Source organism: Ornithodoros turicata, chromosome 3 (assembly GCF_037126465.1).
Source record: "Ornithodoros turicata isolate Travis chromosome 3, ASM3712646v1, whole genome shotgun sequence".
Classification (NCBI taxonomy): domain Eukaryota; kingdom Metazoa; phylum Arthropoda; class Arachnida; order Ixodida; family Argasidae; genus Ornithodoros; species Ornithodoros turicata.
Window position 1 is genome coordinate 81,117,759 of NC_088203.1, and position 26,084 is coordinate 81,143,842.

The 26,084-nt window shown below is 47.4% G+C and overlaps 1 protein-coding gene across 1 annotated transcript; it reads right to left on the bottom strand.

Annotated features, from left to right (window-relative positions):
* Positions 1 to 4,024: 4,024 nt before the first annotated feature.
* Positions 4,025 to 24,735, bottom strand: LOC135387399 (uncharacterized). The gene is made up of 9 exons (XM_064616612.1): positions 24,549 to 24,735; positions 23,517 to 23,733; positions 23,268 to 23,434; positions 18,810 to 18,968; positions 18,657 to 18,737; positions 16,131 to 16,243; positions 14,870 to 14,935; positions 4,865 to 4,967; positions 4,025 to 4,174 (listed from the first exon to the last, which is right to left on the bottom strand). Exons 1-7 carry the CDS (start codon positions 24,669 to 24,671, stop codon positions 14,881 to 14,883), a joined length of 915 nt encoding a protein of 304 aa, XP_064472682.1. The 5' UTR covers positions 24,672 to 24,735; the 3' UTR covers positions 4,025 to 4,174; positions 4,865 to 4,967; positions 14,870 to 14,880.
* Between the last annotated feature and the right edge of the window lie 1,349 nt (positions 24,736 to 26,084).

Consider the following 26,084-nt stretch of genomic DNA (forward strand, 5'->3'; position numbering starts at 1 on the left):
TCACACGGGCAGCACTCCGCCCTCCCGCCACCCACCGCGCACGGACAAAATTTGCGAACGAAGTCGGTCCAGGGGCGAAGTCTTCCCAGGTGGGAAACGTGTAGTGTACTGCACTCGTCTCTATACTATACTGCCTGTGCTTGACTTCGCCAAGAGAATCTGCTGCTCACGAACGTTGATGGCTTTCCCGCCTTTTCAGTGTTATTTTTCTTTAAATTTGTCCGTCTGTTTAGCAAATCCCAGCTGTGTTTGAGACTTCGTCTGTGTGTGTCTGTTTTCGTAGCTCCCTAGTCTCGAGGTTTCAGTAATATGAGATATTAAACTACGACACAGTAGCACCAGCGGATGGTTGAAGGTGGATATCTGAGTCGAGCCAGCGTGGCGTAATTGGTTGGGCACTTAACTGGCAATAAAAAAGTGGGCGCTCCAATGCCACCGCAGTCTCTTGTTGTCTGTTCCGGTGACTGCTTCCATGTTTAGGAGCTATTTAACATATATTCTACAGTACAGCGCGATTACTAATGTTGCACCTCCAAGTAAGACTGGCATTCACTGAAATTGGCATTTACTACGGTCGCACACAATACGGAATTTGTTGATCCCTCGCCGTATGTAATGTGATCGTGACACGTACCATGGAGACACATGGCAAAGTCTAATAATGAGGGTTCAAATTAAACTCTCCATACTGTGGGATAGCGAAAAGGCGAGAGAAGAGCCGTTTAATGAGGGCAGGAAGAATGAATGCGGGTGGTTGCAACTCGCGCTAAGATGCAGTGATGATCATGGCGATGATTCTGCCTCACATCTTCCCCGTGGCGAAGGGGAAGCCATCCGGGCTCCACACTGTTCTGGGAGATGACGTTCCTTGTAGGGTTTTAGGCGGCAAACGTGTGCGTTCTGGCGGGAACGACAGCGGCGGTCGGAAGGTGGTTGAAGAGGCTCGATGGCATAGTTGGCGGCAGATTTCCGAGCTAGGACACGGTAGGGCCCGACGTATCGGCAAATCAGCTTTTCGCAGAGGCCAGGTTTGCGAATTGGGACCCACAGCCAAACGAGGTCGCCCACTTCGTAATGTACTTGCTTGTGGTGTTCGTCATAGCGGTGCTTTGCCGTGGCCTGCTGCCCGAATGTGCGACACCGGGCAAGTTGGCGGCATTCCTCGGTTCGGGATGTCGCATCGGCCAAGGTGAGATTGTGGTCGGTGGAAGGATGATAGGGGAAGATGGTGTCCACGTTGCAGATAGGATCTCGACCGTAGACCAGACGAAAAGGGGAGAACTGAGTTGTGGACTGGATGGCGCTATTATAGGCGAATGTGAGGTAGGGCAGCAGGGTGTCCCAATTTGTTTGGTCGGACGACACATAAAGGGACAGCATGTCATCGAGCGTATGGTTGAACCGCTCAGTAAGACCGTTGGTTTGCGGATGGTATGCGGAGGTTAGATGATGGACGACGGAACATGCCTTGAGAATATCTTGAAGGAGGTGAGCAAGAAATGGACGGCCACGATCACTGAGGAGGACTCTAGGAGCGCCGTGGCGGAGCAGGAGGCAGTGTATGAAGAAGTTGGCAATTTCGTTGGAAGAACCTGTTCGAAGCGGAGCGGTCTCGACGTAGCGTGTGAGGTGGTCGATGGCTACGACAACCCACTTGTAGCCAGATGGCGTGGTAGGAAGAGGGCCGAGCAAGTCGATGCCGACGCGATCGAAGGGCGCATGGGGGGGTTGAAGAGGCTCCAGGAGACCGGCTGAGGGGGATGCAGGCGGCTTCCGGCGTTGGCAGGGAAGACAGGAAGAAACGTATTTGTAGACGCTGGAGTACATTCTGGGCCAGAAATAGCGCTTTCGTACACGGTCGTAGGTTTTATAGAATCCCAAGTGACCAGCGGTGGGGTCGTCGTGCAAGCTGTTGAGGATTTGCTGACGGAGCTGCCGAGGCACAGCTAGTAAGAGTCGTTGGCCTTCAACTCGCGCTAAGATGCAGTGATGATCATGGCGATGATTCTGCCTCACAATACATATACACTGATACGGCAGATGCGTATGTGTGCCTCGTGCCGCCACTAATGTACTATAGTTATTGCCAAGGCCAGATAACTTCCAATAGGCACTTTGCGAGCGCAGGAAACAGTGCGACACTATACATCCGTCTCTGCACGCACGGCATCACAGACATCCTAGCACGCAAAGTTATGCGTCAAAACTATCGTTTCCTCACAGCAATAGCTCCACATCATAGAGCTTTGCCAAAAGCAATCCCTCCACAATCTACCCAGCATCCCCCTTGGACATTTATGGTACCCAAAACATGCGTAACTGCATGTACCCGGTGTGTACCGAAGGTGGCTATGGCATCTACAGCACTGAGACAGTACTGTCTATCCATTATGGAAAATAACAACAACAGGACAGCTATTTTCACCGATGGATTGACGGCTGCAGCTGGGTCTGTGTCAGGCGTTGTTGCCCCCGAGCGCAGCATGCAAGGAATGACACGTCTATTCCACAGATCAACCTCAACAACCGCAGAACTAGTCGCCATACTACTCGCTTTTCAATATGTGGTTGCATACCCATCTGCAGCGCAATGGATCATATATAGTGATTCAAGGACTGGACTACTATAGATTCCTATGTAACCTGTGTATGGTACCCGCAGTCCACGACAATCTGACGGCGTACATGCAATCCAGGGATGCTGGCCATAACATCATACTTCAATGGATTCCTGGACACGCAGGCAAACGGGAGAATGAAACGGCTGATGAAGTAGCGGATCTAGCACATCTGTCCGCATTAAAACATCTAGTGCCGTGCGCCAAAGCCAATGTGGAAGACATATGAGGTATCTTACACAGACTATGACTAGACAGCAATTGCTACAATGCGACGTGAACTTCTCGTTGCTCCATCTAGTTGACCCGGATCTGAAATTTATAGTTCTGTCCACGTTACCTTGGTCTATCAAGACGCCCTTGCACAGGTTCCGTTTGAACGTGCCATACAGGCGCCAATTCCTCCATAAAATTGGGAAGGCTGATTCAGAGTAATGTCCCAAACATTTGCGGGAGCTGTTCATACGCAACCTTGTCTGCCGCACGACGGCCATGGTTCTGTCTACGTCACGGAAAACGCGCCCAGACGTGCGCGAATAACTGTAGCCGACAGATTCCGCCGTCCGCTCCCCGCGCGAGTTGAAAAACTGGTTTTTACGAGGTCACACGCACGCCGAGCGCGCGCGCGTCCTGAAAACGTCGGCAAAGCGCTCCATGCGTTTAGGCCTTTAGTCTATTAGGACCGTGTGATTCATTGTGCGCTACGTTAACTGGTGATTTACGCCTTTGGCCGATAGTTACCGCGAAAGTGGGGGGTTTCTCTTTTGTATTTCCCCGCTTTTTTTTCGGGGGAGGGGGGGGGGTCTGTTTATGGGAGTAGCCGAATTTGTCGTGTGACCAATTCAATCTCTTCCTATTATTTTTTGTTTCATCGACATCAACATCAACGGTTCAAATTGCCCACGCAAAGGCACCATGCACGCAGCAGCATCTTCGCATTAGCTTCATGACTGCTGGATTCTCGTTCTCGTGGACACGCGCGTCGCAAATAATGAAGCACCTGCGTTCGAAACTCTCCATCGAGTGCATAGGTCGATTAATTGATCAGTGGATCCCTCCCTCGTTGACTTAACTGTCGGAACTTTCTCGTGAGTTCATGCAGCGCAAAGAATCAAACGCGAGCGCAAGGAGCTTCCCATCGAACACTTACCTCGAGTCGAGGGTCATGGGAAAATTGATTAAACCCCATAGGCCAATAATTTGACCTCGTCGTCACTGGCCTTGAATGGCCAGTGACGTCATAGTTTAGTGACAAAGTCATAGTTTAGTGACAAAGATTGTCTACGTGAGTGTTTACGATGACCTTTCCACTCTGTGACACTATTAATTTAAGAGCTAACGATTTATTTCCCACCTCCAACGACAGACAGGCATCATTACTACATTTTAATAATGTTCCACAAGGTCTTTAACGCCTCACGCATAATATTAATAAGGAGGATATGGTTTGCCATATTTCATTGATTCGCCAAAGGTGGAGGATCCACCCATACCAAGCATACGGTTGGGTTCAGCACAGTTGTCCCCAGCAGTGTATAGTGCGGAGACGTTGTTCACTGCAATTGAACAGAACGATTCAGTAAGACAGGCAAATTAAGAGAAGCAAAGTGACTAGAAAACAAAAGTACAAAACTAAAACAAAAAAAAAATGTTGTCGCTGTATAACGGACACTCAACTGTAGAAACACAAGTGTAAGAATAATCCAAGTATTCTAGATCTCAACTCCACGCAAAGGGTCACATGACCCTATCACTGTGGTGTCGCTATGAATTGTCATCGTAATAATTCAAACTTTTCCACTACTTTCCGGGCTGGAGAAAACATTGAGTGTGAAACAAGGTGTGTCAATGTCATGAATTACGCATTGAGTCAATTCCACAGTCATCTTTTCCCGTCTATAAACGACTCTAATCTAACAGATGTCGTAAAAAGCGTTGGTTCAAGTGCACTTTACTTCAGTGACGTCATCCAGGGGAAATTCTACATTTTGCTGTGCCAGAAAAATGAACAATAAACTAAAATGAGACAGTGAAATACCTGCTTTTACGAGAACAATTGAGTGTAGATATCACCTGCCTAACCTCTCTCTGTGCATGCATATCGTTGCGCTTTCTTGTATTATAGAGTTCAAGTTACTTCAGCACGTAAATCTTCATTATAGGTCTCCTGTAATAGTTCTTGCTTTCTTTTATTATAGGTGCTGAAACATAAGTGAGGAGTTCACAAGATATGGTTTCCAGCTTACCACTATTATAGTAGTCCGTAACGGTCACCGGAGCCGGTTGCAAATTGCCGACCACAGTGATCCGGTTCTGGCGGAAGCGGAAGCAGCTGCCTGCCGGAATCACCTATTCAGAGAATTGAAATTCAATAACATGTACATAAATATTTCGCAAGGTCTATAGATCCAGCAGCTAAGCTCCGATTCGCTTCCATCAGCTATATCGTTCCACAGCACGTGACCGTCGCACGTGCAATGTGATTTTTCCTGCTGTCTGCACGGCGACGCATGTTTGAGTTAAATCTCACGGAGGCTGCACAAAGTAGCCTAAGATTGTTTCGGGTGTATTTTGATGGGACCGACATTATTGCACAAACTATGTTTGCACGATTGCGCCCGTGGCGCGTAAAATAGTTACGTCACAAATTCCTCATTTCCGGTGTGTAGTTTTCGATGTTCTCTATTTGCTAGAACTCTGCCGTGTACACAAAACTGGTAACCCAATCCAAGTGAACTTCTTATCACCCTATGCGCTACACGCATTTTTTTATCGCACAGTCGCATTTTATTCGTACCACAGTTTTATAATCTTCGCCAGCGCAGTGCGATATTCACTCGGCAAAAAAATGTACATGTCTCGACAAAAGTTTACGAAACGCGTAAACAGTGTATTTTTAAATGCGACAGCATTTATGAGCGGACCCATTGCGTTTTCTTGAGGCAGGGTATCTCGCAGCGTAAGACCTGCACTCATTGTCAGTTGCTTGGAGATCACGTGTGTGGTGATAACGGCGAAATGTTACCACGCGTTAACAAACGTGGGCACCAAACGTGGGAAAACTCCCTCGCAGGGACGTGGCGCCAGAAGCGCGAAGCAGGGAGTATGGCGGGCTAGAAGGGAATAAGGGAAATAAGGGAATAAATGCAGCTGTTGACCTTGAATTCACAGAACAAAAAAAGAAGGAAAGTCAGCCTCGCTACTAATTAGGCGCATCCAACACATGCATCAAACAAATGTGGTTGTATTTGATGCAACCATGCCTTTCCACAGCAATTTTTCAGTCTTGCCACAGGGGCTCTCTCGAGCAAATGCACCAAAAATGACCGATGCCCATTTCGAGCACCAACTATTCTTCAAAGCGAATTCCATGGAATAGTCGTACCAAATGAAGCACGTGCCAATTTAGACATGGTAGCGGCTCTGTAATAACGTGGTAACGTAAAAGTAACTCGTTACTATCGAGTAACGGGAACGCGTTCCTTTTGTTACTTTGGTAATGGGTAACGTATTTAGTTCCTTTTTTTCATGGTAACGAGTACCGGTATTTAGTTCTTTTTTTATTCGGTAACGTGTACAGGTCTGCTCCGAACCCCCCTCAAAGGTCGATTACTGGGAAAACTACTACGGCGCGCGTAATGCACAGCGTTTGAGATGCAAACGTTATGCCCGCTAAGTTGTGCTTTTGCTCTTGCACGGCTCCGAAGGTCCTGTGGGAGCACATGAAAACTATGCTTTGCGACTGTGGGGCTTCTGCACTCAAAGCCATGCCGAGGGTCACGCTTGCGCATACACATCCGAGCCTGTGTGATAAAATGTGGGTGAACCTAGCCGTTCAGATCCGAAGCATCCTTAACGGCCTCACGCTGTACAAGCCTCGCATCGCTGACGCAGCCTCGCTGACGCAACGGGCGTGGCCTTTTACGTTGCCGATACAGACCATGAACAGGTCTACAAACTGCCCTACCCCATGTCGTCCACCGAGGCTGAACTGTTCGCCATTCTTACTGCCCTAGAATATATAACTGTGTAGCGGGCCGTGGACAATGACGAAGATGGCCACGCGCCTGAAGCACCTGCCCCAGTTCCACCGGCGCGGCCATGGAGATAGGCCACCGTCATCGCCTCTCCGTGGCATACCATCATCGCCGGTCGGGGCTCGTGTAGAGGAAGACCACCCTCCTCTACATTTGGTGACCCGAACAACAAACACCATGTTCGGAGCAATTCGGCTCTTTACTATCCCAAATTCCTGACGACGCCTTCGACGAGCACTACCACAGCGCCCTATACTTGGACCCACCGCCTGCAAACCCCACCGTTAACGTACCCGGCGCCTTTCCGTCTGCGGCCTCACCGTCCAGCACGGCACGGCCCGGCACACCTCTGCAGCCGTGAAGCATTTCACCGTCCGGCTCACGACGACAGCCCTTCTCCTAGCGACTGAATCGCCGACCGCTTACGTACCGCCCCCCTCAACGGTACCGGTTCAGACGACCATGCAACGCTCCGACCGCTCACTGGTCATACGATCCTCTAACCGACCATCGCTTGACGGATCCCTGGGACCGCCCTGCGCTGTGCGCGGACCCCGGCACACTCACTACCCGCCACTTCCTTTCCGCCTCTCGACGCTCTTTCGCAGCCGGCCGCGACAACAGAGCAAAGTGCTCGCCTGCCGGTTTCGGCAGTCGCGGCCGCCGACGCCACGGCCCGCATTAGCCGGCGTCCCGGCAGTTTTCACGGCAGTCCTCACGGGTACGCAGCATCACTTCCTGGGACCCTATGAGCTCACGCTCCCGTGCCGGTTGCGGCACCCCAGGCCACGTCAAGTGTGTGTACCATGCCACGCCCGCAAAATACCAACGACGCGTCCGTCTGGCCTCCTACAACCTATCAATCCTCCTACAATACCGTTTGAGAAGATCGGGATCGATCTGCTGGGACCATTCCCTCAGTCTTCTTCAGGTAACAAGTGGATAATTGTATCCGTCAACTACTTGACGAAGTACGCAGAGACAAAAGCAGTTCCTTCTGGTACTGCCTCGGATGTCGCCCTCTCTCTTGTACAGAACATTATCCTTCGTCATGGTGCCCCGAAAAGCCTTATTAGCGACAGAGGACGGTGCTTTCTTTCGGAAACTGTACAAAACATCCTTAAACTCAATCGTACGATACATTGTGCCACCACGCCTTACCACCCACAGACGAATGGACTAACCGAACGTCTAAACCGCACCATCAGCGAAATGATGTCCATGTATGTTTCATCTACGCACGATAACTGGGACCTCGTGCTACCCTACATCACATATGCCTACAATACCGCTTGCCAAGCTACAACTGCCTTCTCTCCATTTTTTCTTCTGTACGGGCGCGAAGCTGTGTCACTTCTCGACTGTTTACTGCCACCGCTTGACGACGTCCCTCTGGATTCCACTTCGGCTCGTGCTCTCTGCAATGCTGAAGACACAAGACAGCTAGCCCGTTATCGCATCATAGACTCCCAGGACGGTCAATGCCAGCGATACAATGCAACGCACCGCCCTGTCTCGTACACTCCGGGAGATCTGGTATGGATGTGGACACCAACCCGACGAATTGGACGCTCCGAGAAACTTCTCCCGCGCTACACCGGACCTTACCGCGTCGTGCGACGAGTCTCTGATTTAAACTATCAAGTGGAACCTTGTACGCCACCACGCGACCGAAGGACCCCCGCCCTTCAGCTGACTCATGCCCTCCGCCTGAAGCCTTACACGCCATGAGGACATGGCCTTCGTCCGCCGGGGGGATATTGTTACGAAGTGGGAGAGGAGGACGAAACTCACGCTCATTCATTCTCGCTCATTCTATAATTAAACCTCTGCATACCGCTTGCACAGCTGTACGTTTTCTCTTCACAAAGATGGCCACGCGCCTGAAGCACCTGCCCCAGTTCCACCGGCGCGGCCATGGAGATAGGCCACCGTCATCGCCTCTCCGTGGCATACCATCATCGCCGGTCGGGGCTCGTGTAGAGGAAGACCACCCTCCTCTACACGAGCCCCGACCGGCGATGATGGTATGCCACGGAGAGGCGATGACGGTGGCCTATCTCCATGGCCGCGCCGGTGGAACTGGGGCAGGTGCTTCAGGCGCGTGGCCATCTTCGTCATTGTCCACGGCCCGCTACAACTGACTTGCCACCTGGGAAATGGGTCGTCCTCACAGACAGCAAGGCGTCTCTCCTCCGCTTGATGTCGGCCCGCTCCAACCTCATACAGGGTATACCCAGCTTGATCATTCAGAGGTATAACGGACTCCGTGCCAATGGTCATGCTTTGTTCCTTCAGTGGGTGCCCGGTCATGTGGGCCTGACCGGTAACACACGCGCAGACGCGGCTGCTAGACGAGCCGCCGCAGCTGTTACCCCTGCCACTGCACGTCCACCACTTACACTTTCGGCTTGCCATTTAGCTATTCGCCGCCGGTGTGCAACCCGTGCCCAAGCATTTAGATCACAAGCCGTCGCCTACAACAGTCACGTGCAGTCCATCGACCCCTCGGTTAGCTTTTTCATTGCGTGTCGCTGCAGTCGTCAGGACGAATCATTGCTGCACCGCCTCCGTCTCAACGTTGCCCGCACCCCATTGCTCCTGTACAAAATGGGCCAATCCAGCTCCCCCTTGTGTTCCAGCTGTGGCGAGGTGGGCGACATTGCTCATTGTCTTCTGCACTGCCAGCAGCACATCCCGCAACGGCAAGCCCTCCATCGCCGTCTAATACAGCTGGGCTACAACACACTGTCCATGGCCACCCTCCTCGGTCCCGTCCCTCGGCCTACTCGGCCTGTGCGCGTCTGAGTTCAATTTAGTCTTCACTCCGGGTGAACTCCAGATCCATCATTTGCGTTGTGTGAAAAATCTCAGACACGGTCATCTGTTTATCTCTTCACCACGACGAGGGACACCCTGCCACCACCACCACCTCAATATTGAACACCCCGTTAATCGCTAAGTATAAGTTCGACGTCTATTTATGTTCATGTTTCTTACCGCCACATTGTTTGAGTTTTTATAATTTTGTATCTGTATTATCAAGTGTCATAGTGTCACTTATACTATGGCGGAGGACGTACTACTTTCCGTGGCGTATTGGGCGCTTCGTGATTGCGTCAGGTGAAGTGTTTCCGTCATATGTGTTGTGTGCCTCCGTGGACCACGCTCTGGTTTGCAATTCGTCGACGGTGCTCCGAGTGCTGGCTCGGACTCTTTGATCTGCGCTTCGCGGCTCCATCCGAAGAGGGACCGCACGGTTCAACTTCTGGACTATGACACTTCCCAATCGCAAGTTTCATTTGTTTTGACCGCAAGTTATCTATTGTATTCCATGGTTTATGCAAGCCATGCAAGCCCAGTCCGTTCTAATATTTTATGTTCCCGCATAGCCGGTCGAGTGTTATAAACGATGCTATGGAAACAAGTGTGTCACTGGACTGCTCAATGATCGGGTGACCGGCCAGTCCCGTCCCAGTGTTATTTGATCGTTGGGTACCTCTTTCTCTCACGTGGTCTAGACCTCACTCCTGCACGTGTGTGACACACACCGTGGGTGTCCCGACGCCACGCACGCCGGCGCAAGCAGTTGTCGGCGGACGAACACCTGCAGTTCAAGCGTACGTCTATGTGCAGCGGCATCTGTGTAAGACGCGAGACGGATGCAAGATGCAGGCTGAAGCGAGCTATATAAGCCACCAGCAAAGAAGTTAACAGGAGGCCTCCCCTTCCCCTCCTTCCCACTAACCTCTCCCCCGAGCAACGTGCCGCTAGACTATAGGCAGGCAGACCGCTTCTCTGCCAAACGTTACCGTTTAAGTGTTACCGTTACCCTTGAAACGTTAAGTGTCTCATGAAAAGGACAAACAGCACCAACTTTATCTGCAGTGCAGGGGGGCCGCGCGGTAGACAAAAACAAACAAACAAAAACACCTACTTGTCTTGAGATTTCCGAAAAGATGGTGCGGCGGGCCAAGGAGAACGACAAAGATGGAGGCCCTTAACACGCAGAACCCCAATGCGCATGCTACCGACATAGCGACTGACCCGGTACTGGCGACAACCGAAGTGCCGGTGCCGCCACCTATTCGACAAATGACGAAACTATCTTAGCAACCAAGAAAATATCGCTCAAAGTAGACGACGCCCTAGCCGGTGCAGATGAAGCTAGTGACGTATGCGTCGTAGAGACGGGGGAATTATGTTTGAGGGAGGTGCGGTCAGCCTGCTCGTGGGTGGGGACTCGGTGCAGACACACTCTAAAAACAGAGTTTCACCGCATAGCACGCAGTGCCCCAATCATCGCCACGAATGATAGGGTTATCGCTTCTGATTCGAGGAGAGAGGGAGGGACGCACGCCTTTTTGTGGCAATTTGGATATATGGTAATTGCCACAAAAAGGCGTACGCCTCCCTCTCTCCTCAAAACAAAAGCGATAACCCTATCACTCGCGGCAATGATTGGCACACAGCGTGCTATGCGGTGAAGTTCTGTTTTTAGAGTGCAGGGAAGTGAGTAGAGGGAACGGTGAAAAAAAGGGAAAATGTACGGGTAGTGGTACAGAAGAGGGGGGGGGGGGTACAGTCCCTCCTGATCTGGGAATAGGGTAGTCGCGAAATACCCACCGCACAGAAAACACGAGCATCCCTCAGTAGCCTTCATTGGGATGATCTCTGTACCACGCTAACAGCTAGTGTGGTTGCGGAAGTTACCCCACCTATTCGTCTAGAAGTGGACTATACATGAACGCCCCCGCCCTCATCGTGCTGGTATACACTACGCCGGGATCCCCTAAAGCTAAGATCAAGAAGTTTTTTCTGGCCAAACTCTTGAATTACTCTGCGAGCAACACGTTGGCAGAAAACTTGAAGGAACACAACATGCCCATGATTCTCATGGGAGACTTCGATATGGACACTAAGAAGCCCCAGAACAAGTCCATCGAGGACTTTATGAAGGAAAGCTTCGACAAGTCAGTGACGACAAACTACCAGAGCCCGTACGGAAAGTGTTATGGATTGTGTGTCTTCGTTAGGAGCATAGACCATCTAGTGGTGGCCAAGGAAGGGAGTTGCCTCAGGACAGAAGCCGCCGATATTTCGAACAGAGACTGTTCTTCTTCTGGGCACCGCCCTCATCATTGGCATGATATTTAAAGGATTAGGTGTGACGTGTTTAAAGGTTCATGCGAATTGTGGGTCAACAGCCCGGAGGGAAGAAAGGGTCCGTCGGGCTTCCACGGCCGGAGTGAATGGCCGCTTTGTTAGAGTGTGAGGGGATTATGTGAACGTAGTGATCTAACCTCCAGACCGGTTACAGAAAAATGGGAGGTTCACGAACACGTGGACGAAACGGGACAACAGGCAAGAATTGGCAAACACAGCGAAAGATAAGGAGGTTAGTGGTTACGTGGGGAAAATTCCTGTTCCATAACGAGCAAAGGTTGGTTTTCTTCTTTTTTTTTAAGTACAAAGTTGTGGCATGCAATAAAGAAAGCAGCAAGCAGTGGCCATGCAGAACATAACAGATGATAATGGAGATAGAAGGGAAAAGCACATTTTCTTTGTGAAGTGTTTCTGGCGTGCCTTGTGATTTGTTGGTACCGGACGGATGAAGAGCGTTGAACTTGTATATGAGATAAGACTCCCTATCACGTCTGTCACGTGTGGATCTAGCCCGGTTTCTAGAATATATAGTTTAATGTTGTCAAAATTGTGACCAGGAACGTTAAAGTGTTCGGCGACTGCTTTGGGGTGTTTGTTGGACGTGTCGGTTCTGTGTCCGGTAAGGCGGTTGTTCATTTGTTGGCCGGTTTCACCAATGTATTGCATAGAGCAGTCGCCGCATTCAATGCAGTATATGACATTGGAGCTTGTGCATGTGAATGCGTGGTTAACGGGGTGGGTGTAATTGCTCACAGTGCTTTTGATGGAGTTAGCGTGTTGAACGTACTTGCATGTTTTGCAGCGCGGGCGGTTGCGGGGTCGTGTTCCCGTGTACGGGGTGCTCGTTTTGCTGATTTTGGCATAGACCAAAGAGTCTGCTTGGTTTTTTGCGCATCGGTATGTCACCTGTATTGGATGGGTGAAAATTTACAACGTCGGTCACTGCTTTGGAGGAGGGGCTCGTGCTTCTGTAGAATGGCTTTGATGTTTGGACGTGCGTTGGAATATCTTGTGATGAAGCTCATTTGGCACGCGTCAGGATTTTTTCGGTTTTCCAGAACCTCGTTTCGATCGAGGGTGAGTGCCTTGCGACGGAATTCGGTTAGGAGGGAGTCTGGATAGTACCTTTGGGCAAGTGTACTGCAGAGTTCGTCAAGCTTCTCAGCGTAATCGGTGTCGTTTGAACAAATTCTGCGCAGTCTTACACTCTGCCCATTAGGAATTCCAACCTTACAGTGGCGCGGGTGGTGACTCTTGAAGTGAAGGTAATGTTGTTTTTCAGTTGGCTTTTTGTACAGGGTTGTGGTGAGTTTGCCGTTGTCTAGTGATATTGTGGTGTCGAGGAAGTTAATTAAGTGAGTTGACTGTTGTGATGTGAACTTTATGTTGCTATGCGCGGTGTTCAGTAGATCTACGAACTTTTTAAATTCATGTTCCCCGTGTTCCCATATTATCAATATATCATCGATATATCGAAGGTACACAGTGGGTTATAATGAGAGGGCGCTGAGAACATTTTTTTCTAAGAACCCTATGAAGATATTTGCGTATGTGGGTGCAACAGGTGTGCCCATAGTTGTACCGTGTACTTCAAGTGTACTACCGTGTAGTTCAAGTTAAGGACGAAGTCCATTAGAGCGAGTATGGTTTCCATGTCTTTTCTGGTGTTTGTTGTAGAAAGGGTATTGCAGAGGGCTGTGATTCCGTCGTTGTGTGGGATTTTAGTATACAGTGATGTCACATCCAGCGTGGCTAGTATTGTGTCACTACCGCGTACCGAAAGTTCCGCGTACCGAAAGTTCTGCGTACCGAAAGTTCCGTGTACCGAAAGGTCCTGTACCGAAATGTCCTGTACCGAAAAGTCCTAGACCCTATTCTGAGGAGGTGGGGTGTGTCTTCTACATGCGGTGGCAGTGTTGTCGGAATATGGTTTAAATACTGGTCCAGGAATTTCGAGAGTCTTTCTGTTGGTGTGTTGTTATTAAATACAATTGGCCTGCCAGGGATGTCAGCCGTATTGAGCTCGTTGGCGTGTACCTTGTGGATTTTGGACAGCAAATAGAAACGACCTGCGCCTGTGTTTGATGGGGTGAGATATCTGAGGTCATCACATGTGATGAGCTTTCGTTCGTGGAGGTCCTGTATGGTATGGATTATTATCGCCGTGTGCTCCTTTGTTGGGTGATGGCCCAGTTTGAGGTAGTGTTGCGTATTGTTGAGTTGTCTACGAGCTTCAGAAACATATTTATCTGTGGACCAGACGACGATACTCCCACCCTTATCTGCGGGCTTGATAATGATATCATCTCTGTCAGGTAGGGCTTTCATGATGTCACGCTGTGTTTTAGTGAGGTTGTGACCACGCGAGCTTTGGGAAATACCGCGAAGGATGTCGTTGCTTACTAGTTTAATGTACAGGTCTAATGCGGGTTCTCGGCCGTGATTTGGTGTCCAGGTTGATGGTAGTCGGAGGTCGTTGTCGTTTTCTTGTGTTGTATTTATTTTTATTATTTTCTTGTTGGGCCTGGATCGTAGCGAGTTGCGCGTAGCACTGTTTCTTTAATATTTCTAGGAACGTACGGGCTGTATTGATAAGGGCTAATGCACACTAATGGCCACTACTGGTGGTGGTCAAGTGCGTCAACTACTTTAGTCCTCACATGCCTCTACTCTCCATCGTCGGAGAATGCCCGCGATAAGCTCTTAAATGCTGTCGCATCTCGAATGCCAATCTGCACAGCGAGTTTTGCTGTTTTACTTCTTCTTCTTTTTTTTCTTTTTTATTCAGCGTGACGCCATAGCGGATGCGGAAGCTGGCGCGTTCATTCGTTCAGAGGGTTGGACGAGTGCGCTGGAACCGACACGCCGCTGTAGCTCCGGTAGCACCATCACTTCAAGGAACACTACCGCACATGGGCACCTTTCTGAACGTGTAAACAAGCCTGCTTTCGGCCACCGCTAGGATGCCGCACCGAAGAAACAGTACAACGCTCGCGCGTTTCCGAAACGTTTCTTGGGACCTGTGAAAGAGTACTTCAGAATGCTTACCTGTAGTAGTATCAGTAGTGAATTGGCACCAACTGCATACGCTTGGACGGCTCCATTACAAAGATGCTGCGAAGAAAAGCCGATTGAAATCACCTAAATTGGACCCGTGTCACGCTCAAAGAATGATAATTATACATACACCCTGCAGGGAAGCAACGTCAGCGGCATATCCAGACAGGAGTGTGATATCAATGACGACCGTCTTGGCATAATAATACTCCGTATTCCTAAAGGAGGGCGAGGCCTTACCCAAGCAGCAAAATGTACGGAAAGTCGAGTGCAATAGGGGTGGACGGGTAGGTGGAAGGCCTTGAACAGAGTCCTGAAACTAAAGAACATTGATAAGACACATACCGCCCACCCCTATTGCACTCGAGTTTCAGTACATTGTGCTGCTTGGGTAGTGATCCCGCACAGAGCACTGAGAACGCGCTAAAACATGCAACTCTTCCAGAGAGCGCAACATCGAATGCCCTCATTCAACCTTGACATTGTTGGTAGGAGTATTTATTGCAGAAAAAAAAAGGAAAGATAAAAGGGAAAGGCAACCTTGTTGAAATGTGGCATTATCTCATTAGTATGACCCGGAATTTTACTAATTTGCCTATAAATGCCTATAAACACCTAACTGGGATGTTTTCGGGGATGTCTATCTTATTAGCGATTTCTGAATTGTAGCCTTCTTTAGCATTTTTAGAAGCCATAACAGCCCTTTTTTTAGTGGTGAAAGTGCAAGTCCACGTTTCATGCTCATGGCCAGTGCTTCCTTTTTGCTTTTCGTTTCTGCGTGTTTGCACTTTTTGTTCTTTTTTTCGTTTGGTTTCTTTCAACACTTTGGTTTGCCAGAAGGTGTTCATCTATTTCTGATCAAAATATTTGCCGTTTCTTCTCCTTTTAAGAACGTGATGGCGGAGAACTAAAAGTATTATAATTATACCTTGACTCTAGGCCGCCTCAGCATTCACGCTGTTCCGTAGCCTTTAAACGAGCACGGTTTTCCTGCATGAAGCACTCTGAAACACTAAGCACTAACAAAGACAAAGAGCGTGCCAGATGAATGTGCCTATTTTCTGCATTTTATTGCTTATTTTTGTGTTTCTGAGGGTCTAAATACCTGCCTATTTCCATTGTTTTCAGTGCCTAACTTTGCGGGCCATACTCATCGCTATAGTGTACCTGTACTGTGTAGTGTCCTACGTGGTTTAACTTATCAATATGTTAGAATCAAGTCATAAAATGTAGCAATTTGCGTCCATCTTACCAGACACAGATGGTAACATCTGCCGCGGAACAATCGCTTGGTGAAACGGTCGTTGCGTTCACTTGAAAGGTGTTGGATGGTGGCAAGCTGTTCACGTTGAGGCTATATTTGACCTGAGGGAAGTCATTTAGTGTTATTCGGTTTCCTAGACCTTGAGTGTAGCAGGAACTATAAAAAGTGAAAAAAAGAAAAGAAGAAAAGAACATCCATGCATGGGAAGCAGGAGTATTAAACAGACAATAACCCTATACATGATCAATTAAATTCCCTTTTTATTGCTCGAGGCAGCTTTTCCTTCACATAAATGTCCATATGCCAGGGGCATTCGTACGTAAATGCATGGACTGCGCTCTTTACTTTTTCTTTAGTAAAGCGAACGTGTAATCTTGTACCCCTGCCAGACGGCCGTCTCGATGGTCATGGAAAGCGATGACCACCCGACGTTCCGATGTACATTGATGCTTGACCGTTGCTGCAGGGGCGATTCGATGCGCATGGAGAGTCTGACACGTCACACGTCAGATGGCGCCACGTGTGGTAAGCGAGTTCTGAGCTAAGTTTTTATAGGATAAAACACGTGTACAGAGAAGCAAAACTGAGTGCGAAAGATAATTTTGGAACTTTAATACTCTTTTTATTGTTCATTTGTTTGCATTTTACTTCTTGTCGTTGTTGTGATGGAAGCAGAGGAACTCTCGGAGGGCTCACGGGGTGCTTCGCGCATGAGCGACGTGGCGGGCGCAGTGGTGAAGGATAAAAACGTAAATATATGATTCTCATTACACGGGGCTGCTCACATTACACATAATTTTGTACTTTATTAATTCTATTTCCTCTCTTCGCCGCTTTATTTTAATTTTTTTCTTTACCACTTGCTTGCTTTCTGGTGTCGAGAGTTCCACCGGCAGTTTTCGATTATCATCAGCAGATTCAATGATGTATCTGTAGTCTCCATCGAGTTGATGACCATGCAGTTTAATAGCAACCAAAAGTGACCGTAATGGTCAGGTCTGTGAATTAATTTTGCCCACCTAAGGGGTCTTCGCCGCGCGCTGAAATCTCGACACACAGCGCACCATATTTAGCGTCCCTCGCGGAAGACGGCGTCCTTATACCCTTATGTCCTTATATCAAGTTGTCACCGTCCTCGGCTTGGTTTGAACCCTCGATCTGTTTGAACCCTCGAACCCTCGCTTTGAACTGTCCAACCCTGGTTGGCAATATACAACCGACTTCTATCCTTTGGTCATAGCCTGTGTTTCCAATGGGTACCCAGTCACACCGGCCTGCACGGAAACACCCGCGCAGACGCCTTAGCACGTCGGGCACATGGGGACGGCACCTCCAGTAACTGTCTCCTACCACTTTCAGCCTCATCGTGTCGGTTACAGACACAGCGACTCCGTTATAACGGCACTCGGCAGTTTCAAGAGGACGCTGTCCGACTGAACGACCATCTCCGATCTATCGACCCGTCGATGGATTTCGTTGCCACACACCACTGCTCGCGTCAAGAAGCGTCCATTCTACACCGACTACGCCTTAATGTCGCCAGGACACCTCTACTCCTCTGTAAAATGGGTCTTCTCCAGTCGCCCAACTGCCCCACTTGCGCTGTTGAAGCTGATGTGCCACACCTTCTCCTCGACTGTCACAGATTCGACACCTCTCGAGCCACGCTGAGACGACGCCTACTCGAGCTGCGGTGCACGGACTTTTCTCTGGCCACTCTGCTCGGCCCAGTACGAGATCACACACAGCAGTCTGTGACCAAAGCAGTGCTGACTTTCTTGAGAGACTCAGGTCTGATGAACAGCCTGTGAACTCAGTCGTGAAATCTCATTCTTCTTCTGTGCCCCACTCTCACCTTCAACGCATTAACCTCATGCTTTCTTTTTAAAGTCATCTTCTGTGATTCATCTCATCATTCCTTCACCGTTTGTTAGTCATCTTTTTTGTCATCTTTGTCTTTAATCTACCTCATCCTTCTTTCATCATCTGGTAGTTTTTCGTTTTTCCTACTTCTTTTTCTTTTTCTTTATTTCTTATTTCGTAATTTTCTTTATTTATTTATTTATTTATTTATTTTTCTTACCTTTTTTTCCTTTTCTTTATTTCTTTTTTCTTAATTTTCTTTCTTTCTTTATTTCTTTTTCTTACTTCTTTATTTCTTATTTCTTTATTTTCTTTATTTATTTATTATTATTTCTTATTTCTGGAATAGCAAGCCGACGTCCCGTTTGGCTGACCTTTCCCCGTTTTTTTTTCCTTTTTGTCTAATAAACATATCCCCCCCCCCCTGGTTGGCACGCTACTGACTAGGCCGGCGAGAGTACGGCAATTGAGATGTGTTTGTTGATAAGATCAGCACCAACCTTAGAAATCGCGCACGGTAATAAGTCCGTGACGGTCATGGGAGTTAGTGTGCGAACGTGATGAATGACCGCTCAACAGCAGGAAAGTCATCACGCAGACTCGAGAAAAACAAGCAACATCCCGTACAATCGACTACAAAGGCAGGCTCACAAAGGTAACAGCACAGCCAATCCCTCCTGGACGAATCGTGGTTAGAAACTTCGTCGCAGTTGAGTTTTCGAGGACTCTGTGCTGCATGGGAATAAATATAGCATGTAACAAGCATTTGGCGGATGCTCGGCGTCATTGGGCTCTATTACTTACCTGGTACATGAACTTGTTTTCATCAGTTATGGTGAAGTCGACCGAACGAGGGGAGCTATAGCCGTTTGCAGCGGATACGGTGAGCATCATCGAGACGTGAGGTCTGTACGTGGTCTCCAAGACGTAGTGGTACAGCCCATGGATCCCAACAGCATACGCCTGGAACGGGTAACTGTATCCGTCACTCAGAAATAAAATAAAATAAATAAAAGCGGGTACAAAGTCTTCAGAAGCCACAATATAGAGTGTTGCAGCGTGACACACTAACGGTGAGCTATATACAGGGTGTCCCACCGAAAAAGGGCCAGGTGCTAAAGAAAAAACGGAGTGGTCTACAAAAATGGAACCAAGTGTACATGCTTGGCAGTTGTGTGGTCTATCCAAAAATATTTTTTTCATCGGCCATTGTCAATTAATTACCGGTAATTAATTTTTTCTAACTTTTTAATTATCGGTTTTAGCTCCTAGATGTCAATGAGAAAGTTGTAGTACATGTCGAAAAAGGCACAACTGAAGTGGTTCGAGTTCGCTATGGCTTGTGGTTTCGTTTTTTCACGGGTTTAAAAGCTGGTTTCAGATGCCGTGCGGACCGCAATCCGGCACCCGCGCGCGACGATTCCAGCGCCCTCCGGCGTACATTGACCTTGAGATTAGCGCTTGGAGACCATTCTTGGGCCACGTCACGCAAGAGGAAGATATATCACCTGTTTCACGGCACAGCTATCGGAGCGCACTGCAATCGTCGCGCGCGGGCGCCGAATTATGGGGAGAGCTCTGTGGTGTGCGCGGCTTCTGAAACCAATTTTTAAACTTGGGGGAAAAGCGAAACCACAAGCCATAGCAACCTCGGACCACTTCAGTTGCGTCTCTTTCGACATGTACTACAACTTCCTAATTGACATCTGCGAGCTAAAACCGATAAATAAAAAGTTAGAAAATTAATTACTGCTAATTAATTGACAATGGCCGATGAAAAATATTTTTGGATAGACCACACAACTGCCAAGCACGTACAGTTGGTTCCATTTTTGTAGACCACTCCGTTTTTTCTTTAGCCCCTGGCTCTTTTTCGGTGGGACACCCTGTAGTGTAGAGTTATGTCTCTAGGGGTCCATCAGCTATTCCTCACTTTGAATCGTCTTTGCATGGTTCAGCACGACCGAATGGAATTTTTCAAATAACTACGAGGTTATACACAGTGTTTAGAGCGGTTGGCTACCATGAACTATGCCTAGCTACCAGAAGACCGATAATTTGTGAGTGGTTATAGAGCTTGTGAGCAAATAGTGTGACAGAAAACAGACGCAGCTCTCGGCACGACGAAGCTCCGACCCGGAAGAGGGGGCGATATGTTTATTAAGAAAAAACAAAGGAAAGGTCAGCCAGACGGAGGTCGGCTTGCTATTAAAAAAAAGAAAAACGGGGGAAGAAAAGAAAAGGAAAAGAAGGAGAAAAAAGGAGAAGAAGAAATGAGAAAAGGTAAAAGAAAAGAAAGGGGAAAGAAGGAAAGAAAAGGGAAAGACATCAATTAGGGGTGCCAGATGACAAAAGCTACATGTAGCCAATCTCGCGTCGTCAAATTGTAGCCAGCTAAGCAAGGCTCTCTGTAGCCGAAAAGTTCGTAACACTTCATAATACGTTTTCTTACCGACTATTAATCAACATCAAAAGCTCACAAAAAAAACATTGGTCACTACCGCATAATGACCAAGCACCTGTCGGTACTGAACTTCAGCAATTATTTACCTAATTATAGATAGGACCGAATAATTGTCATCAAAATAGAGCTATTATCGTTCCCGACAGGATATATATACACGGTGTCTCGGTTAAATCCCCGGGCTAAATAATTCGCGGACCGATGCACCAGTCGAAGAACTTTCTTTTTTACGAGTATCTGTCCGATACAGCCTACAACCTGCGCACCCTCTAAATGAGTGGGAGGTGCTCATTATTTAAATAAAAAGTCAAATGAGGTTCGTAAAAGTGAGTTCTAAAGCAGGGCGCCGTCGGTATTAAAATGGGTAAAATGGGACCTTCAGTGGACACCTTTCAGAGAAAAATCTGCCACCAAAGCCAGTCGTTTGTTGCAGTTATTAATTGGTTTCGGTTTACATATTTTTGCCGCGGCTAGTCGCGGTGAAGCGCAAAAGGACGTAATTCATTGGTGTGATTCATTGGTGGACATGGGAGTGGAAGAGCGTCCTCTTGCGCTTCACGCCGACCAGCCGCGACAAGAATATGTAAACCGAAACTAATTAATTACTGCAACAAATGACCGGCTTTGGTGGCAGATTTTTCTCTAAAGGGTGTTCACTGAAGGTCCCTAAAGGGATAGTACTCGTTTTAAAGCCGACGGCGCCCTGCTTTAGAAGTTATGTTCTTTCACGAAACTCATTTTAATTTAACTAATCAGCGCCTCCCACATATCTCTTCACATGGTGCGCAGGCTGTAGGCGGTATCTGACAGATACTTGTAAAAAAGAAAGTTATTCGACTGGTGCACCAGTTCGCAAATTATTTAGCACGGGGATTTCACTCAGACACCCTGTATATACAGGGTGTCCAGGCTAAGTGTGAACAGATTTTTTAAAAATATATCAATCACTTTTTCCGAGATGAAATCAATTGTAATATAGCATATGCTGAAGGGCACTCCCTAGAGGGGCATTAACAGACTCCTAAGGCAATGTCTTCATTAACTTTCAATAATTAACTTTTTAATTATAAAAGCTATGAAGTTGCTCCAATGAGAACATCTGATCTTTTCGGTCACCAGATACCAAAGCCGTTTTCAGAACAAAAATCCGTTCGATCGATCGTCCGCAAAAAATTCGTGAAGGAACGCCATTTTTCTCTTTGTTTGGTTTATTGCGCATCTTCAAAGAAGCCGCTTTCCTTTACCCCCAGTGTGAGAGAGTGGAAGAGCACAGTGCCGCCTCATGCGTCGAGGATTAGCTTTAACTTGCGGAAACAAAACAAAAACACAAATCTATCGGGTGACTCTATCGCGACTGCCCTTATCTTGGGCTGCATTTTCTGTTTTCTTTTAATCTTTTTCCAGGACGCAAGAGGCGATAGTGTGCTCTTTCATCCTCTCGTATTGGGGGCGAATGAAAGACGCGTCTCTAGAGATGCGCAATGAATAAAATAAAGAAAAAATGGCGTTCCTTCACGAATTTTTTGCGGACGATCTATCGAACGGATTTTTGTTCTGAAAACGGCTTTGGTATATGGTGACCGAAGAGATAAGATGTTCTCATTGGAGCAACTTCGTAGCCTTTGTAATTAAAAAGTTAATTATTGAAAGTTAATTAAGACATTGCCTTAGGAGTCTGTTAATGCCCCCTAGGGAGTGCCCTTCAGCATATGCTATATTGCAATTGATTTCATCTCGGAAAAAGCCATTGATATATTTTTAAAAAATCTGTTCACACTTAGCGTGGACACCCTGTATGTGAGGTGTTAAGTTTCACTGTAATACAGAAATCATGCCACATGCCGAAAGTAATCCAACGTATACTGCTGAAACGCTGAGGGGCGAGACGCTTAGTTGGTTCTTATCGTCTGCAAAGCACTGCATGCCAACCCCTTCTGAGTACGGTATGTCACCATAGTTGAGAAAAAGACAAACCCCCGCTAAAAAAAAAGAAGAAAGAACTATGTTCTTTCTGTTTCGCATTATTTCTCAGTTTTTCCGAATAGCAAACTTCGATATTACGGCGCCAGCTCAAACCGAAAGTAGCCAAAGTTGACTACTTATAGCCAAATCTGGCAACCGTTGGCACAACTTGAAGAGCGGGTCATGCAGGTCTATTCCTCGTGAGGGTGTAGCTTTGAGGCATATCCCCGAATTCCACTTTTCGTGGCTGCCTTGGTCGCTATGTGTGCTTGTGCACCGCATGCACTGCCAATATGGATTGCATCCAACCGAGTGATACTGCGGTGCCCCGCAAAAGGACCATGCCAGCCAGGAGGAGCTCACAAACCTCCCCCAATGGTGTGAAGCTAGCACAAGGCAGACATGATTTCCCTCTATTACGTGGTAGCCACTTGTGCATTTGTGAGCAAGACTGCTTGTAGATTTTGGCCTCATCTATCACATCAAGTCAGCCGCTGAACATGGCTGTGATAAAGGCTAACATACGTAAGAGTCTGCTGGCTGTCGTGCGTTCCCGGGTGAGGTAATGTGTGGTAGCAAAACGGGCACAACAGAGACGCATATTTTAAGACAGTTAGGTTTCTGATTTTTTCCCATGGCTAATGTTGGGCTCCGGTTTGTAATCTTCAACATGCTACACTGGCCCTTTGCCAACAAGTTACACATTTGTCGCCCAATCGATGCATGCTAAAAATCAACGGTACACATCTTAACGAAATTCAATGGAACCGTATCGGCGCTTCTGCACGTAAGAGAAGCAACTGTCCGCTGGGGACATATAGGATGCACTCTCATACCTCTGTGTAAGGCGTTACTCCACCGACGTTCAACTGTTCAATCAAGTACTCCGACACTGGTGCCGCGGGTGTCATGTCCTGGCCAATCTGGAACATGGCATGTAGGACGTATCCAGCAGTTTCCACTTGTTCGTTGTATGTACTGGCAGACCAGTAGGTGTAGTAATCTGACAGAGCGGAAATATTAAGAAGCTGTATCCGATAACTGTCCGATAATAAAGAAATAAAACGTAATGGAATAAAACTTACAGTAATGGTCAGCATTAGCAAGGAGTGTGCCGATGAGTTCAGAGGCCTTGGCTTCTTCTCCTATTCTTGCAGACAGGAAGGCGTACATTGCCAACGAGTGATTGTTGAGCGTGGGTTCAGCTTCCACACATTGCACGACGCTCTTGTAGATGTCGTAGTCCTTTTCTCTCTCTCTGATAACCGACAGCCCCACGTACAGAGTCAAATGCGCCGGAGTCTATGGATTTAGAAGATATATGGAATCAGTAATCCAATGCACACATCAGCCTTCCTTTATGCACACGTTGTTAAGCCGATTAAAAATATCACCGAAAGACGAAACAATCAATATGATGTCCTCTTACGTACGTTTTTTTTTATTTCGTTAACTTCCCCACGTGTACATGTCTAAAGTTTTCTCTTTGCCCTATATCTGTCGTCTAGTGTAACTTTGAACAATCTGAATGTAAATGCTGAACAGCATTCACAGAAGATTAAAAAAGAAGCTACACTCCCTTCGCTTCGCTCAGCATCTGTTCGTCAGGTATTTATGTGCAGTGCACAAGGGATCAGGCTAACGTCATTGCAAAAAAAAAAAAAAAAAAAAACAGAAGAAATTTCACATGTTATCTGATGATGTCGCAATAGAATATGGCACTGTGCTGGCCACTGGTACACCAGTGAATGGATTTCATACGTCTGCATAAAGGGTGCTTAATGCAACTTAAACGAAGCTATTAAGAAAATGCAATTTACGAGACTACAGTCTCAGGTGTGTCAGATTATTTTCGCGCGTGGTATTTAAAATTCCACCTACTATAGGCACTTAGCGAGCAACGAATTTGTTGTTTTTCTCTGCTTTAAAATGTATATTAAAATAACGTAGTCAACCTTAACTTTTAGTAATTAGGGACGATGCAAATTATATCCCGACTTCCACAGGACGACTGCCAATTAAATTCCGTTGCTCTCTCCTTCGTATTATGCGCCCTGTATAGTTTGGTCACGGCCTCTTTGCCAGAAGCATGCCACGAACTGCTCTCTCATACAAACCGTAAATGCAGGATTTCCTTGACCCATTTCCCTGTAGCAACCTGTGGAAGGATCCTGTAGGGATTTCAAATACTGTATGCTTTGATCGATTTCGGCGTCGCTGATACCAGTGGGGTCATTCATGACGCTTGACGCATCTGCCAGAGCCTGTACGGCGAACGCTGTCAGAAAGACACTCCGTTCGTTGTCGGCACCACTATAGCTTCCGTAGGAACCGTCTCTGGCCCTGAATGCCTTCTGCCTTTCATATGATACGAGGAAGGAGATTGCATGGCGTTACTCTTAGCGTGATAACTACAGTACAACATTGTTGGGGTAAAAGGCTAGACACAGACCTGACGAAACGCGTTCGACAGCCATGTTGCACCCCTCAGCATGGCCAATACCCAATAGATGACGGGGACAGATCATTGAACTTATTTTTCTTTTACTAATTTTCACTAGCAAATATCCCCGTATACAGCATATTTGTAAGTGTCTCGATAAATAAGCCATGAGATGATTTTAATTCACTAGGTACTTTTATATTATTCACTAACTTTTGAGTAAAGTCTTTCAGGGAAACGTTAGATAGCAGGGTTTGAGCCAATCTCTATTTAAAGCCACCTTCTTTTTAAAATGTCCTGAAATGAACACGTACTCAGAGATATCGATCACGACATTTTTCTGTACAAGTAAGCAGAAAGCAAGCGCGTGAAGACCGCAAGACGGACACGGCCTTTGGCGTGGATTGTGGTGGTGATGAAACTGCTTGCCGTACTCGGTCACGCTCAGGCGGGCAACGGCACGACTATCGAATAGAAGAGGGAGTTTCAGTAGAGCCACGAACGTCTTCGTTGGAACCAAGAATGACCTTGAGCAGCTGGGCCAGGGGAGAAGCAGACAGCAATATCAACAAAGAAAGGCTCTATTCAGTGGTCGGAAACGATATGGTAAGGCAGAGAAGATGTAAGGGGCGGGGTAGGAGTCGGTGGTTTATCTGTGACGTGACGTATTTTATAATGGCCAGCAGATCAGCCCCTGCTTCAATGAGCTACGTTACTTCAAAACACGTGGCCCCCCGACATGTAATGGGTGTTGACCTTCCAGTGCTTGCAACTCGCTTGTTTCGTTTTCGGTTCATTTACATAGCAAAATTTTGTTAAAGAAGGTGGGATATTAAATAATGAATTGAATTCTGCTATCTCACACTTTCCTGAAAGCCTCTACTTAAAAAAGTTCAGTCTTGATTTCTTTGGTAAAGTCATCTAGTATTTACATGCTCTCTTGAACAGAATGCATGCCTGCAGAACAGTCATCTCTGCTGCTCTCACAAGTTTTTATATAATACCTGTATCGGACAAAAAAAAAATCCCTGTATAATCAGCAGTTGCTAATAATAGAGTTCTTGATTCCGTGCATATATACTTTCGATTTTCGGTATACTTGTAAATTTTGGTGTGTGATATACAGGATGTTTTTTTTATATAAAAAGCTATTAGAGCCGCATAGTTTTCGCAGGTGGCTTATGCATCCAGGCGGACATCCTGTAGGACA

Bases quoted from the DNA above. Each gene is read 5' to 3' on its own strand.
- LOC135387399 (XM_064616612.1), bottom strand. From the start codon at position 24,671: ATGAATGACCCCACTGGTATCAGCGACGCCGAAATCGATCAAAGCATA. The intron at 23,435-23,516 runs GTAAGTTTTATT...CCGCTCTGTCAG, and splicing joins TGCTAATGCTGACCATTACT to ATTACTACACCTACTGGTCT. The intron at 16,244-18,656 runs GTGAGCCTGCCT...GACTTCCCTCAG, and splicing joins TTGGCTGTGCTGTTACCTTT to GTCAAATATAGCCTCAACGT.